A 17,624-nucleotide genomic window follows, 5' to 3' on the forward strand; every position below is an offset into this window, starting at 1 on the left:
TTCTCTTTAAAATTGCAAAGAAAAGATGCATATATTACCAAGGAATGGATTCTTGGTCACATATTGGTCTTAGACAGTCAGTTCAGGCATGTCATCATCAATGACGGTGTCTGATGCAGTACAATTGTATGGTTTAAGTTAACAAACTTTGCAGTTTTAAACACCCAAATGCAGCTGGACCTTGGAGGTAGGTAGTTTCATCATCAACTCACTTTACTTACTGCTCTTTTATTCCCTCCTCTGTTCCTTTTTCTTCTTTTTTGAAGTACATGTCTTAAACTCTTGCTAATTGTAAGCTAATTTAAAGTATTGGCCATGTATTATTTATTTCTGAAAATATGTGGTAAATATAAGGGAGATGTATTAGGAATAACATATATCAATTGTTTTTAGCAATACTCCTAGATGATATCTATAGATAATCATTACGCTTCAAGCATGTTTAAGACAAGACCTCTGAAAATTCATTTTGTAAAACATAGTTGGAATTTTCCGTGGCAGTATCGTCAAGGATAATGCTGAGAGACAAATCTTGCTCAGCTTGTCCTAGCTCTCATTAGACATGTCATCTTTGGTTAGTGTGACCTTAGGTGATTTTTCTTCCTTTTAAGAGAAGTGCAAAAAATAAGAGCAAAGGATTATATATCACATACTAAGGGCCAGGTACTAAGAACTTTACAAGTATTACCTCATGTAAGCTTCACAACAAGAGGTGGGCACTTAGGACATCCAAGGTGACACATCTAGTTAGTGGCTAAACAGTTCTGAAGCCAGGTTGTCTGGCTCAAGTGTATGTGCTCTTAATTATTATGTACTACTTTTATAATCGAAAACCTGAGGAATACCTATTCCTAGACAAATGGCATGTGTTTCACCACTAACAAGCTTTTAATATATAATTTCTGTCCCAACTAGCCTGGGAATAATAAAGTTCTATAGTACATAACTTTGTATGATAGCAAAACTTGATTCATTTACTAAAAAACACTGAATTGTTAATAAAAGTAATAATCTCACAACGAGACTTTGAAGAATGCATAGAAATTATATGGATTTAAAAACTGAGTTTGGATTTTATTTTAACAATTATGAGTGAGATTCAGACTGACTATACTTTTCTCTCCCTAAAAGCTTTAAATGTCTAATCTGATCACACCAGAACTTCACAAGACTTATCACTGAGATTAATTCCATTTGTATCTCCCTGGAATTAAATGAAGTCTCATCTTGACCTTTTAACAGGTAAGCATAGTAAAGTTCATGATTTTAGATTCCTTCTTTTTTGAGACAGAGTCTCGCTCTGTCAGCCAGGCTGGAGTACGGTGACATAATTATGACTCACTGCAGCCTCAGCCTCCTGGACTCAAGTGATCCTGTTGCCTCAGCTTCCTAAGCAGCTAGGGCCACAGCTGCATGCCACCATGCCCAGCTACTTTATAAATTTTTCTGTAGAGACAGGGTCTTGCTGTGTTTCCCAGGCTGGTCTCAAGCGATCTTCCTGGCTTCGCCTCCCAAAGTGCTGAGATTACAGATGTAAACCACCACGACTGGCCAATTTGTTTTTTAAGATGATATTTTACACATGGGACCTAAAGAGAATTTTTCAGAGTCAATAACATTCTAACTTTGTGTTTCATGCTGTCTTTACTAGCATGAGATAAACTGGGGGATGTCCAGGAATCCTTTGTCTACACATTCATTTAAAATTAAAGCAGTGGGCCAGGAGCGGTGGCTCACACCTGTAATCCTAGCACTTTGGGAGGCCAAGATGGGCAGATGGCTTCAGCTCAGGGGTTCGAGACCAGCCTGGGCAATATGGTGAAACCTTGTCTCTACTAAAATACAGACAAAATCAGCCAGGCATGGTGGTGGGCGCCTGTAATCCCAGCTGCACAGGAGGCTGAAGCACAAGGATTGCTTGAACCCGGGAGGCAGAGGTTGCAGTAAGCTGAGACAGTGCCACTGCAGTCCAGCCTGGGCAACAAAGTGAAACTCTGTCTCAAAAAATAAATGAAATAAAATAAAATAAAATAAAAGCAATGATCAACACACTAGTTGCTACATAGTGAGACTGCCTGAGCGATAAAGCCATAATCCACTTTTCAGTCTGTAGCAGCTGTCTCCTACGTACCCACATGCAATGCATGGCATCCTTCTGGGTTCTGGTAAGTATTGATAAATGCTCTTTCACCACTCCCTAGGGAACAATATATTTTATGACTCACAAAAACTACAAGCGAACCACTTAACTTTGAGCCTTTCCACTGGGAATTTGAATTGCAGTTATTACTATTACTATGAGGTTTAGTTTTACTACGCTCACCTATTTCCTGAGATTCCTTTTCTTGAGTTTATATACTGGAAGTGGATACATGAAAACAAAGCAGTCACCCCACTGTCTGTGGTCTGCTGCAGAAAAATAATTCAGAACTTTGGGGCTTAAAAGAGGGGTTTTAAAATGTCTCTGATTTTCTTTCTCTACTTTACTTACACACAACACATCAACAATGATAAACATAATGTATTTCTGTAGTTTAACAAACAGATTGTTTTTCCTTATGTGTGCTTCAACTTCTTGCCTTAAAATTCTAAAGTATCTGGGCTGGGTGTAGTGGCTCACGCCTGTAATTCCAGCACTTTGGGAGGCCAAGGCCAGTGTATCATGAGGTCAGGAGTTCCAGTCCAGCCTGGCCAAGATGGTGAAACCCTGTCTCTAGTAAAAATACAACAATTAGCTGGGCATGGTGGCACACGCCTGTAATCCCAGCTACTCTGGAGGCTGAGACAGGAGAATTGCTTGAGCCTGGGAGGTGGAGGTTGCAGTGAGCCGATATTGTGCCACGGCTCTCTAGCCTGGGTGACAGAGCAAGATTCCATTTCAAAAAAAAAGTAAAATTGAAGTATCTAGTGGCATATTCCACGCTTTGGAATAGGAACTGGAAACCAAACAAACTCAACTGGTCATCTCATTTTGGTATCTGTGGCCTGATGACACTTCACCGGTGAAGTGAGAGTGATACTAAAAAATATTCTTGCATATCTCTTTAGTCAAAAGGAATGGGAAGCCAAATGAGATTACAGATATCTATGTAGGCCGGGCATGGTGGCTCACGCCTGTAATCCCAGCACTTTGAGAGGTTGAGGTGGGCGGATCACGAGGTCAGGAGATGGAGACCATCCTGGCTAACATGGTGAAACTCTGTCTCTACTAAAAATACAAAAAATAGCCAGGTGTGGTGGCGGGCGCCTGTAGTCCCAGCTACTCGGGAGGCTGAGGCAGGAGAATGGCGTGAGCCCGGGAGGCGGAGCTTGCAGTGAGCCGAGATCACCCACTGCACTCCAGCCTGGGCGACAGAGCGAGACTCTGTCTCAAAAAAAAAAAAAAGAAAAGAAAAAAAAAAGATATAAGAATTTTTCAAAAGAAAGCTTTAGAAAATACTTTTTCAAGTAATATTTTAATCAGTACTTTTAAAACAGATTAATATGAATAAAATTCTCTAAACTAGAAAGGCTTCTCTAAACTTGAACATACTGTAGACTGAGATGTCAGGCTATAAAATTCCCACTTGGGTATTTATTCTTCTGTATCTGGATATCTGAGCAGGAAGAGTATCCATGAGTCATCAGCACTACTCACTATTATGAGCTGACTCTGTGCCAAGCACGATGCCAGGTGCTTTACATTCATGATGCCAGGTGCTTTACATTCATTCAATTCTCATAACCAAACATGAAAAGCAGATGTAATTGCATTTATTGAGATAACAAAAATGAAGCACAAAGAAACGAAGCAATTTGCCCAAGGTTATAAGCTAGTTAAACAGGAGGATCTTTACATATGGCATATCAAGAATGGCTGAATAAACATCTTGGAAACAAGAATACCATATCAATTCTGTCTACTGTCTGTCTCCCCAGTGAGACTGAGCTTCTCAGATACAGAGATAATCTTTGTTGAGTTTCTTTTGTATTTTTGTTGAAATGTAAGCCCATAAACTGCACAGTCCAGAGTGTACGTAGCCAACCAAATGTAACAGTAGGTAAGAGAAAGTCCCCTGAATTTAAGCAGGTTGCCTCAATATGAAAACTTGTACACCAGTAAGGTGGTTCATCTGATTTTCTTATTTTTAAACAGTAGTTAGCTATGTTTCCAAAGACGCTGCCTGGTTTGGAAAATGACATTAATTTGAATCTAAAAAAAGAAGCATATAGTTTTCAATAATAACTTTCGTTTAAAAAAAGTTTGTTTTTCTAGATGAAAAGAAAGTCACTTTGAAAGACAGCAAATTATTAGCCTACTTGAGAATAAAAATTTAATACTCCAGCCCTGTCTGAGGACCTACTGCTTAAATTTAGGCTGCTATTCATTTTTCCATTTATTCATGGCACTATCACTGACATGGTTTGGCTGTGTCCCCACCCAAATCTCATCTTGAATTGTCGTTCCCATAATTCCCCATGCTGTGGGAGGGACCCAGTGGGATATAACTGAATTATGGGGGTGTTTTCCCCATACTGCTATCATGGTAGTGAGTGAGTCTCACGAGATGTGATGGTTTTACTGGAGTTTTCCCCTTTTGCTTTGTTCTCAATTCTCTCTTGTCTGCCGCCATGTGACGCGTGTAAGCCACTCCTTTCGCCTTCTGCTACGATTGTGAGGCCTCCCCAGCCACGTGAAACTGTGAGTCTATCAAACCTCTTTTTCTTTATAAATTACCCAGTCTTGGGTATGTCTTTATCAGCAGTGTGAAAATGGACTAATACAATTACTAAGTCCCTCTTTATGCTATTCTCTAAGTGCTGTAAAGATTAGGCCCGTGCGCCATACTCCAAATCCATTCCCTTGTTAGGCAGCTAATTTCATCTATGTTGCTGGTTACAGCCCTTTAGGCAGTAGGTTGTTGGCAAATGTTTAACAGCTGGTACTGTTAAATAAAAAAAAAAAAAAACAAGAACAAAAACCTGGATTTGTAGGCGTTGCTGATTTTTGTGGTGGGAATACTCCCAACACGGCTGATTTCATTGTGAGCATCAAGCATGATGTTGTAGAACTTGGATATGGGAAGAGATACAGACAATCAGCTCACAAAGTATGTATTCCTTTTACATGAGGGGTTCTCAAAGTGTAGTCCCTGGAGTACAAGATCTCCTGGAAACTTATTAAAAATGCAAAATTTCGGGCCTAGCTAAGACCTACAGAATCAGAAACTAGGGGTGGTGCCCAACAACCTGTATTTTAATGTATCTTTCAGGTGATTCCAATGCAGACTTTTGAAAACAACCATTCTACACTACTGTCTGTATGCTTGATGCTGTTAACAGCATGTATGTCTACAAGAAGCCATGATCTTCTATTCGGATGTAAGAGATAAGATGAGAAAATGTGCATACTACTCTATTTCTACTGCTAAAAGAATAATTACTACATCTTGAGTTTTCTTAAACACACTTCAAGCTATGTTAACTAGTGTCTTTTAACTTTGAACATAGTTGGCTGGGTTTTCAAAGAGGCTGTCTGGTTTGGAAAATGACATTAGTTTGAATTTAAAGAAAGAAGCACATATTTTTTACTAATAACTTTTGTAAAAAATGTTTCCCCTTATCTAGATTAAAAGAAAGTCTTTTTGAAGGGCAACAAATGACCAGTCTAGACATAATTTCATAAAATAATTGTGTTTATACTGATTTATGTGAAACAATAGTTGACATATAAAATAATTTTTTTAACCAAAAATATCCTATAGAAATAATAACAATATATTATTACTTTCCCCTCATTTTATCAGATTTCATTTTGCTAAAATAAAATCAATTTTCTTCAATGTGGAGAATTAACCAGGCAATTGAAATGATGCACCAGGCCGGGCGCGGTGGCTCAAGCCTGTAATCCCAGCACTTTGGGAGGCCGAGACAGGCGGATCACAAGGTCAGGAGATTGAGACCATCCTGGCTAACACGGTGAAACCCCGTCTCTACTAAAAAAAAATACAAAAAACTAGCCAGGCGAGGTGGCGGGCGCCTGTAGTCCCAGCTACTCGGGAGGCTGATGTGGGAGAATGGCGTGAACCCAGGAGGCAGAGCTTGCAGTGAGCTGAGATCCGGCCACTGCACTCCAGCCTGGGCGATAGAGCGAGACTCTGTCTCAAAAAAAAAAAAAAAAAAAAAAAAGAAATGATGCCCCTGCGGTAAAAATTATTTCGAAGTGCAAGACCCAATAATATATTAAATAATGCAAAATTTAGAAAACAATGTTTTACCAAAGTAAATTTTATGTAACATAGAATTATGACAATAAAACTGAACTTAAGTGGAAACAAATCAAAATTTGAAAACGTACTTCACCCAGACAGAATATTTATTAGCCACTTACGGGACAGCTGATTGCAACACTGTTATTGATAGATTTTACTACAGGGGATGGAGATTTTACATTGTAGTAAAGGCCTGGCCCAGGACAGAGGTTACCTTGCTTGGCATTTTCTGGCATTTGAAAAAAGGTCAAAAAATTAGCCGTATCCGAGTTAAGAGTTAGGAAAAACTGCAAATTGAAGGTAAAGGAAAGGAGAGGATTAAGAGTAGATCCATTGCACCTGTGATGCCTTTCAATGCCAGAAGGAATGCGATGGGAACACAGGTTTGGGTGAAGCAAATGAAATAAACTCAGTTTTGAACATCCTGAATTTGTGATACCAGTAGCCATCATCGTTTATGGTTTACCAAACATCATTGCAAATATTTCACATTTATCATGTCATACAATTGTTACCATAATCTCACAAAAAGGAGACTATTTTTGTTATCCCCATTTGCCAGATGAGGCCCAGGGAGCTGAAGCAATCTGTCTAAGACGCACAGTTAGTTGATAACAGAGCCGGACTTGAATCAAGCCAGACTATCTCCAGAGCAGCTGCTATTTCTATTATTTCAATTTGATTTTTGAGTGGTAATGACATCGAAATGGCTCAAAAATCAAATGGATATAAAATGGTATTCATGCAGAAGTCTTGTTTCTATTTCTTCTTGTCTATGTCTAGTTTTTCTTTGTGCAAATACATGAAATTATAAGTGCTCATATTTATCTCCTTCGATACTTGTTCTTCCTTACATTTCCTTCCTGTCTTCCTTCTTTTTTCTCATTGCTTCCTTCCTTTCCTCCTTTTTTCTTATGTTAATTGTCTTAATGTAAACATAACATTCTATATTTAATATATTAATATACATATCTATATATCTGAATTCTTGGTAATTGTTGCCTCTTTTATTAAAAAATAAGGTCATAGCTTTTCTTGATTGGAAAATCAAGAAAATTTTTTGGTCATAAGCCAAAAGGCAATAATTAAATTAAAGCTATATTTGCTCTAGGCCTCACATTTTATATCTCTATTAGATGATCTGCCAGCAGAAACATAGGCTTGCAGCTCCTAATAAAGAATATGCAACATAACAGTCCTTTGATAAATGTCATAAGATACACTCCATTCTTTACTAGGTGAAATGGCAATGAGCATAAACTCAAAAAAACTCGTGATGGTAGGTCCTTGTTTGGATGTAATCACTTGGGCTTCTACAAAGTATTTAGAAATATTTTGGCATATGTGATATGAATGCTAGCTTTAATAAGCCAAACCAAAAACCTTTACTATGGCTTCTGAGAGTTCTGTGCTGCAGCGTTACATAAAATAAATTAAAAAATAAATAAAACAATGAACCACAAATTTCTGAAATCTTTCTATGGGCCGAAACACATTGAGGCAAGAAAATTTAAGGCCTCATAATATCTAAAATCTTGGCACTAATTCATCACCATTTGGAGATAAAATAAGTATTGTATTCAACTTGGAAATCAACAATTATGTGTTTGTTTCCATGCTCCAAATATTCACAAGTGGTGGATATTAAATTCCATTCGTGGCTACAAGTGGCATGTACTTTCCCAGAACTACTACGAAGCATCAAATAAGATGTGAAGTCTTTTGAAGCACATTGATACATACATATGAGAGTACCAATAACATGCAGGCCAGTGTCTCCACTTTACGTCATGATCAATGCTTATTTATTTGTTGCCAAGTGTGCTTGACCTACAGATATGTTTTGCTCATCATATATAGTATTAAAAATGCACACGGATATCTAAAGGAGAGAAAATTTATATTAAAAACCCCCAGATTTCTGCCTTTTTCCTGAAAAACCAAGAGTCTGGCAAAACCTAAGTCCGTATTTTCCCCACAGAGAACTGAGTAGATGCAATCCTGTTTTGACAAATATTTACTATTGGTTCATTCCAGTCACAACCACTTATTTTATATTGCCAACATCAAGGCTATTTATAATAAAATAATACTTATGTAAAAAATTAGATCTTTTACAGAATAAAAGGGTGAGAGCATATTATTTTCTGGCACTTGACCTGTTTAATCATTTATGATACTTACCTGGAAAAACTGACTACTTAGGAGTTTGTGACCCCTTCTCTAAAGGGTGAATTTCTACATGTGAAAAAATTAACTAGCTAAACAGTCTGCAGGATGTTAGGGAATTGGTGTTAGGTTCCAACAGAGGGGCTCTGATAGTTAGTCTTATGCAATAAGGACTAAAAACTATACCCCACGACCACCACCCATTTCACGTCTCCAGTATATTATGAATATCATTAATCACTAGAAAACTTCCACAATGAATGGTCAAGATTCCCTATGACAACACTGTATGAATCCATTTGCTTATTCTGTGTAAGTTCCAAATGAGCCGGGGCTTTGTTCCTTAAAGCTCGGGATAGGTCTGGCCCATAGTAAGTGCTCAATAAACCTGTGAGGTATGAATGGCAGCCTGAAGTCACTCACAGTGCTGGATATCTTCATTTGATTCTCTGGACCTCCCTTCCAACTTTCTTTACCCAACTCTGAGTCCTGGGAGTCTCATGTGCAAGCTACATTACTAGAGTCTATAGATTCCTTCTTTCCTGGCATGCAGTGTGGCCAGTGGGGAACACAGACGGGCGACTGTTGGGAGGAAAGAGAGGGAGGTTGTGTATTTCAAAAGCTGGTTGTTTCCATGGGAGCTTACTGCAAACCTCTAGTAAAGGTCCCAGCTTCTGGCAGGCAAGCCTCTCTACAAAGCCTTTACAGAGCGTGAGTTTCCATAACCGCTCCCTCCTCTTGATCCTTCAGGCGGATGGGTAGCAACACCTCCCTGCATCCCTTGTTTCCAGGTTACTGTACTATCCCAGTCATCTCTTTGGACATAGCAAATCCCTATGACATTATAAATCCCTCCTCAAACTCTCCAGTTTGAGCATGCCCTCCGTTCCTGCCAGGTTTCTCACTAATACCCTCATCCTAAGACCTGCTGGAGCCAACTTAGTCTCTCTCCTCCCCATAACAAAATAATACAGGAGACGCAGTTCTTCATTAAGCAATTTTTTTTCACCTTTACCCATAACTGAGAGATCTTCACCTGTAAATGGCAGAAGCCGGGTGGGAGCCGGTGTCGTAGCTGGCACGAACACGCCCCCGATAGAGTTCTACCGCGATATGGTCCTTGTCACCCTTATACAGGAGGATGCCGCTGTCTTCATCTGTGGCAATCTAGTAGAAAGTAACCCTGGCATTACTAGGATGTGTAGGCAATCAGACGTATTTCATCAGAAAGAGACTGCTAAGTGAGGTGAAGAGGTTTTACTCTGGTTTATGTTTTCCGGATGGCTATGAGAAAATAATGCTGAAATTATTACTTGAAAGGTGACTTGTTCTTAAATTGCTTTGTTGCAAATAAATCCATAAAGAAACTTAAAAAGAACAAGAAGAAACCCTCAAGTAAACATGTTGGATGTGCTTAGAACTTTCTTTGCTGGAGATTTTTGCTAAACCACTCCTTTTGCTCCTGTTATAAGCTTTATTTATAGCATCTGTGAAAAATGACTACATTGTCGAAGACGGATTTTTATATCCCATATTAAAAAAACACAAATTTTTCACAGTTATGCCATGTGGAGGGGGAAATCTTTGTTTTTATCCTGCTCTTTGGCCCATTTTGACTTTTAAAGGATTAATTAGGTAAGTTAAGACTTAAGCCCCAACATCACTGTGTGGTTCTCAAAACAATTTGGTGGGGCAAACACTGGAAGGTAGGGACTCATGCCTTCCAGGATTCTCTTCTTCCTGACTTCAGAAGGATCCCCTGTCCCTCACTAGAGTATCAGGGTAAACCAAAACAAGGGTGGCATTTACAGGAAGCTGACTAAAGTTATTTGAATTGAAAACATATTAAATGATTTTGCTTATCAGATAAAACAAATATGTAGACCTAATTTGTCCCATGTACACTATATTTATTATCCTTAATCTAGTGCAGCTTCTTGCTCAAAGGTACACAGTGAGTTGGTGGAAAGACTTAAAATTTGAGTTTGTTAATTTCATGTCAAGTCTTCAAAGTTCTGGGTGAAGAGTTAAAAGGTGCTGGTTGGCCAAGTGTGGTGGCTCACGCCTGTAATCCCAGCACTTTGGGAGGCTGAGGTGGGTAGATCACATGAGTTTAGAAGTTTGAGACCATCCTGGCCGACACGGTGAAACTCTGTCTCTACTAAAAATACAAAAAAATTAGCCAGACATGTTGGCACACGCCTGTCATCCCAGCTACTCGGGAGGCTGAGGCAGGAGAATCGCTTGAACCTGGGAGACGGAGGTTGCAGAGAGCCGATATCGTGCCACTGAACTCCAGCCTGGGTGACAGAGCAAGACTCCAGCCCAAAAAAAGAAAAAGGTGCTGGCGGTTGAATCCAGGTGTTCTTTCTTGACTGCACCCTTCCTAGCTGCAGATTTCCTAGGAAAAGCCTCCACCTGTGCACAGGCTGAACTGCAGAGCCATAAAAGCAAACGAATAAAATGTTTTTATCTGAGCACAAAACAAAGAGACATATATATATATTTTTTTTACTGTCTGCTTATCAAGTAATGAATAAATAAAAATATTTGGTTTTCATTTTGTCTTGAAAATACAAATGTTGAAGAGAATAATTACGCTGTCCACACAAGGAGCATTTTCTAACTGTCTATTTAAGATATACTGTCAATCATTCACAAGCTACCACAAATATTTATTCTCTGAAGTTGAATTTTAAGATCAGATCAACTCTCTATAGAGAGAGATCTCTTACCTGAAGTGTGATGTTTGTCTGAGGCCGAACCTTGGCCGAAGGAATCTGAAGATAAGACTCTTTGTTTATAAAATTCACACTGACCAATTTTTCACACTTTTCTCCCTGATAGCCAGGCAAACACTGACATATTGGCTCATTTATTCTGACGATGCACTGAGCTCCATTCTGACAATCAAAATTATCACAGGGGCTGGTACGAGGGAGGACCATGGGCGGAGAAAACTCACAGAACAAGCCACTGAAGAATAAGGAGAAAAAAAATTATGTTAATATGATTTTACTTAATTGCCTATCTGAATTGAGAGCTGTATGACCTGACTGTATACTATATATGTGCAATTCCTTGTTTTTCCAGTTTTCAAGTATTCTTAACTATTAATCAAAATCATCACTGTGCTGTACAATAGATATTCCAAACTTACTCATCCTGTCTAAATGACTCTGGACCCTTTGACCAACATCTCCACAAATACCATCCCTCTGTCCTCCTCCCTGGTAATCCTCATTCTACTCTTTGCTTCTATAACTTCTACTTTTTTTGTCTTAAATTTTTTTTATTTTAATTTTTGTGGGTACCTAGTAAGTGTATATATTTATGGGGTACATGAGGTATTTTGATACAGGTATGTAATGCATAATAATCACATCATGTAAAATGGGGTATCCATCCCCTCAAGTATTTATCCTTGTGTTACAAACAATCCAGTTATACTCTTTTAGTTATTTTAAGATGTACAATGACGCTATTACTGACTATAGTCACCCTGTTGTGCTAGGTCTTATTGAACACTAGGTCTTACTCATTTCTGCTTTTACCTGTAACCTTCGGGGCATATGCACGTATAGCCGTTCACTGCATCTGTGCAGTGGGCTCCGTTTTTACACTTGTTGTCTTGGCAGTCATCAAAATCAATGTCGCAGTGCTCACCTATGTACCCTGGTGTGCAGTCACATCTGTTGGAACAAGCAGGTAATGGTTTCAAACCCAACTGAGCCAAAATAAATAAACAATGCATTTTATCTAGACACATGGCACCATCTTTAAAATACTTATTTAGAATAGGCTCATAGATCCCCCACGTTAATGGATACCTAGAAAATTGAACTGTTCTGCAATATATTCCATGTTCTATCACTGTGATCTACCAGAGAAATAGTGATTTTTATCTCCTTGATGATAGTGAATATCCACAGTCCAAATAACAACAGGATAATTGTAGCAAGGTCACTCCCTCCCACTCCCTCTCCTCCCTCTTCCATCCTTTTTTTCTCCCCATTTTGTTTGCTTACGGTGCCTTATATTTTCAGTTTGGCCTAATTCATTTGCTCATTGAGATTATAAAAGTGCTATGTTGTAAAATGTACTGGAATATTAAACATATTTTAAAACATGATTAACATTTTTAATTTTACAATAGAGACTAGATACATCAGAACAAGGTATTATTTTAAGAAAAGCAAATATATTAATATTAAATACCCTAATTCACGATGAATCCAGATACTCATTATGGAAGAACAGGACTGATATAATGGGTTAGGATAGAAGAACTGGTAGAAAATTCTCGAGGCCGATTCCATGGACAGTTTTCAGCCTGTTCACCATGGTGGTAAAGGGTCTTGGCTGCATTGAAGGTGAAGAACCGGGAGTAATAATACAGCTGACATTCATCGAGCACTTCCTCTGGCCCTGCTCTAACCATGTGGCATCTATGGATTCACTGAATCCTCTCCACAGTCCTGTGACATTGGTGGTATTATTGCATCCGCTCTACAGGTGAGGAGACTAAGGAACAAAGAGGTGAAGCACTTTGCCCCCAAGCACTCAACTTCTATGTGCCACAGCCAGGAATCAAACTCAAACAATCTGACAAGAAAGCTTGTATCTCTAACCACTGCACTATGCTGTTGGATAATTAATTCCAGAGGCTCCCTTTAAACCTGTACTTCTCCAGTGCTGACCACTGGGATCTCTAGTTATGATACCAAGGATGCAGGACTTTATAGCTGCGTGGAGAAAGGCAGTGTGGCACGTGCAGCAGTTTTCAAACTGCATTGTGGACCTATAGGGGACCATGGAATCCCTACAGGTATGGCTATCAATGAGGAGGGGGCTTCTGGAAGCCTCCCTCTACCCTCCACCTTTTCCTCAACACTCTCCCGTTGTGATTTATTAGGCTTACACATTGGCTTCCAAGAGTGTTTTTGATTTAAGAGAGGGTTCACTGACTTTATCTATACACACACACACACACACACACACACACATATACATATATACATATATACACATAACTGCAAAGCCTGAATTCTTCACAGCTAAGTTACAGTTTCCTCATATATACGCACATATATACACATGTACATATACACACACATACGTGCATGTGTATGTGTATACATGTGTACATGTATATATGTGTGTGTGTATATGTACGTGTGTATATATGTATACACACATATATACACACACATATGTATGTGTGTATATATGTATATGTGTATGTATATGTGTATATGAGTATATAGGTGTATATATGAGAAAACCGAAACTTAGCTCTGCAGAATTCAGACTTTGCAGAATTCAGGCTTTATGGAACTGCATTTGTACCCTGGCTTCATTCTTAATTGTAACTTACAAACTTTATTTTATTCCAGATTTATTGAGGTATAATTGAAAAATAAAATCTTTATATTTTAAAGATGTACCTGGTGATGTTTTATACATACATACATTGTGAAATAATTACCACAGTCAAACTAATTAACGTATCCATCACCTCCCATAGTTACCCTTTTCCTTTTGTGGTGAAAATATTTCAGATCTGCTCTCTGGGCAAATTTCAAGTATATAATACAGTATTATTAACTATAGTGACCGTGCTGTGATATTAGGTTTCTTATTCATCTTGTAACTGAAAATTTATACCACTGACCAACATCTTCCCATTTTCCCCACCCCAATTCCTGGTAACCACCCTTCTACTCTCTTTTTCTATAAGTTTGACTTTTTAAAATTCCACATATAAGTGAGATCATCCGGTATTTGTCTTACTATGTCTGGCTTATTTCACTTAGCATAAAGTGTATACAATATTGACTAAATTACTTAATCTCTGTAGGTGTTCTTTTCCTCATCTTTAACATGTATATAATTCCACCTCACAGGTTTATTTAAAGATTAAACGCAACTATCTGTAAATTAATTAGTATAGTTTTTATATATAATGCATGTTCTATAAATGGCTGGTTTTTAAAATAATTATCTATATACATCTTTATAATTCTATAAAAGTTTTTATGGTTTAGTCTGTATTAATTATCCACTTTTCTATTTCAAAGCTATTAGGATTTGAAGTAAGGTTAATTAAAACCACCCAAGGGAATGTGGCATTACTGAATGCCAAAGGTTTTGTCTGAAAATGCAAAATCAGGATTTGAGAGTTGCTGGAGAGCGGATGAATTAAAACAAATGGGAGTATATAGCCTCTAAGAGTAGCAAACAGACTTTCAGCTCTGCATGTATGAATTAAGAAATAAAATGAGCTCACTGCATAAGCATGCTTGCTTTGCAGCCAGTTGGTTTTAATGCTAAATCATAACAAAGCAAAGTAAACAACAAGTCTGAAGTTAAATGGACTCTAAGTGGCCATATACATTCTCAAAGAGATGGACAAGGCCCGAGAAGAGAACTTCCATCAATGTTAATGTGAGCAGAGCTGTTGAAGTGCCAAGCATTAAAAGAAAGAAGAAATGCTTTGAAACACTCTGAATTATTTATCTGAAAAAAGAAATCAAAGTGAAAGATAAGAGAACCACACATCCACCATAGTGGCTGTCTAAGAGCTATTTTATATTCTCTTCTCTCCAAATACTACTTTTCAAGACCATTAGAGCTTGGAGTTACATTATGCCCAACATTTTTGTCTTTCTTTTGCTCCTCAGACTGAGTTTCAAAACAGAAAGAAAAAATTTAAATAAGAATTCCTTAGTTTGTATTATCAATAAAACCTATCACATTCCTTCAACTCTATTATCTGACAAGGAGGAAGAAGCAAAGAATACAAAATACACTGTTTAGAAGCCCATGGCTGGCTATGTAAGATGCATGTTTGAAAATACTGGTTATGGCGTATCATAGTCTAAAAATATCTCAAAGCAATTTGGGAGATTTATGAGGTATATAATAAAGCAATAAAAGTAAAACCAGCTCTGTTAGCTTAGTAATAAGAAAATGAAGTTGAAGTAACATAGTATAACTTGTATAAACAACATTTGTCAGTAGAGAATTTCTTTAGCAGCTTCACATCATTTGATTTTTAAGTCTATTTTCTTTCTGCAGCTACCTTTCCCACAATGTGCAATCATTTATAAGTCGGGAGTAACAGCACACACACTGACTTAACCTGTTTTCTGCTAACCTACATACACACAGCTATGAAATGAGCTTGCAAATTACAACTGAAAACAGTTGGTTTCCAAATTAGTTAGTCCGTAATGCAGCAAAATGCACTTTTAAGGGTGTCTAATCTATTTGATAGTGAGAGGAGATACTTAATTAAGGATTAGTCTTTTTGCAGACAAACTCACTTTCTTTTAATGGTTTCAATTTAGTCTTACTAATACTTTATCTTATACTTACAATGCACAAAGTGCTGTGAAATCTGCTCAGCAGATGAGCAGTTCTGGAAAACTTTCCTTACTAGCTAATTTCTCTAAGAAATGATATTTATTATGTAAGTGATGTGTTTTCAATTTGCCAAATTAAATTGTGAGTGTATCACTGATATGAAGACTAAAAACAACTTACCTACAGTGTTTGGTTGAATAAAATATAATGTAAAGTTTTGTATAAAGTGAAAATGGAATAACACTGGGTTTTTGCCTAGGGTTGTAAACTGAAATATAATGCAAAATAGAATTAAATTTATTTTTTCCTTTTACGAAAGGACATTGTAGGGAATTAGCAGGTGCTACAACTATACCTACATATTCTAATGTTTGGATTTTAAACCAAATTAAAGCAAAAGCACACTGTCAAAAGAAAGCTTCAGAATAAATATTTAATTAGATTGATATTTGAAAAGCAGTGGAGATCTGGTGATTCTGACCCCAATCTCCCACTCAACTTAAAATATCTGATGATCTGTTTGGTAAGTATAAATATCTTAGCAATCCAGCTCAAATCCCATCTTCTCTTGTAAAATTCATCCTGACCTGTGTAATTGTTAATTCTCTGAATTCTATGGCAATTGAGCTTGGGTCATTTCACTAAGAAGATGAAATAAGTGAAGGTGAATAGCTATAAAGGACTACAAAAATCATAAGATGGTATTATTACCATATACTCTGGCCATGGCAGGCACTCAATAAATATTGCTTGAAGGAACAAATAATGCTGTTTGCTAGCTGTCCGATGAAAGCACAGCTCAACCCCTGTACCCGACTGTGTAATTCCTAAGAATCCAGCCTATTTGCTATACAATACCAGCTGTAATGTTAATAAACTCTAAAACTTCTTATAGGTAACACATAGCAGAAAAATCACCCAACTGGAAAGTATAAATCCTAGCTCTAGCTCTGCCAATGAATAATCTTAAGATCTCTGGACAGTCAACTAACCTCTCTGGGCCATGGTTTCCTCATGTTTAAATGAAGAATTTGGACTAGATGATCTCTAACTACTGCCAGCTCTAACAAGAGAAGTGCTGTTGAAAGACCCTTACAATATTTCCAGATGGTGGCAAAGAAATCACATAATTTGATAGCAAACATATTTCAGGAATATTGCTGGGGAGACAAAAAGAATTGATTTTTGAAGTTCTCTGTTCACTTGAGGGAGTACGCTTAGCGGGATTACAATGCTTTGTCACCCCATGCAAAAAACATTTAAGTTGGAAGAGGCACTATCAGTAATTACAGCGATCATCGCAGGCATAGCCTGGGACTCCCTGGGGCAGCCTGAGATATATGGTCACTCTATCTTTCTCCCCTTGGATAGTCAAATTATTGTTTCAGACCGTAACATCTTCAATTACATTAAAATCAATTCTCTATTTTACCACAGACTTACCTTCAGACAATGAAGCAACTAGAAGATATTACAAATGTCAACAGATGGGCCTTTAAATAAATTCAAGTAAGCATTTTCAAAGGCTGATCATTGCCATAGGTGACTTCACAAAAAAAAATCATGGATGAAAAGGAAACACTTTTTCATTTTTCCTTAGTGTACTAAACAAAAAGTCTGGGGCTGGGCGCGGTGGCTCACGCCTGTAATCCCAGCACTTTGGGAGGCCGAGGCAGGCAGATCATGAGGTCAGGAGATCCAGACCATCCTGGCTAACACGGTAAAACCCCGTCTCTACCAAAAAAAAATACAAAAAAACTAGCCGGGCGAGGTGGCGGGCGCCTGTAGTCCCAGCTACTCGGGAGGCTGAGGCAGGAGAATGGCGTGAACCCGGGA

At 38.0% G+C, this 17,624-nt stretch overlaps 1 protein-coding gene across 4 annotated transcripts in view; it reads right to left on the reverse strand.

Annotated features, from left to right (window-relative positions):
* SLIT2 (slit homolog 2 (Drosophila)) overlaps positions 1 to 17,624 on the reverse strand; it is a 367,443-nt gene that overhangs the window by 12,461 nt on the left and 337,358 nt on the right. For all 4 annotated transcript variants that reach the window (XM_011935681.1, XM_011935679.1, XM_011935680.1 and 1 more), the window contains 3 exons: positions 11,975 to 12,112; positions 11,156 to 11,396; positions 9,457 to 9,587 (listed from right to left, as the gene is read on the reverse strand). In XM_011935681.1, coding sequence (XP_011791071.1) covers positions 9,457 to 9,587; positions 11,156 to 11,396; positions 11,975 to 12,112 — 510 coding nt within the window. The remainder of the gene's footprint in view (positions 1 to 9,456; positions 9,588 to 11,155; positions 11,397 to 11,974; positions 12,113 to 17,624) is intronic.

This window comes from Colobus angolensis, unplaced genomic scaffold (genome assembly GCF_000951035.1).
Source record: "Colobus angolensis palliatus isolate OR3802 unplaced genomic scaffold, Cang.pa_1.0 Scaffold146, whole genome shotgun sequence".
Lineage (NCBI taxonomy): Eukaryota > Metazoa > Chordata > Mammalia > Primates > Cercopithecidae > Colobus > Colobus angolensis.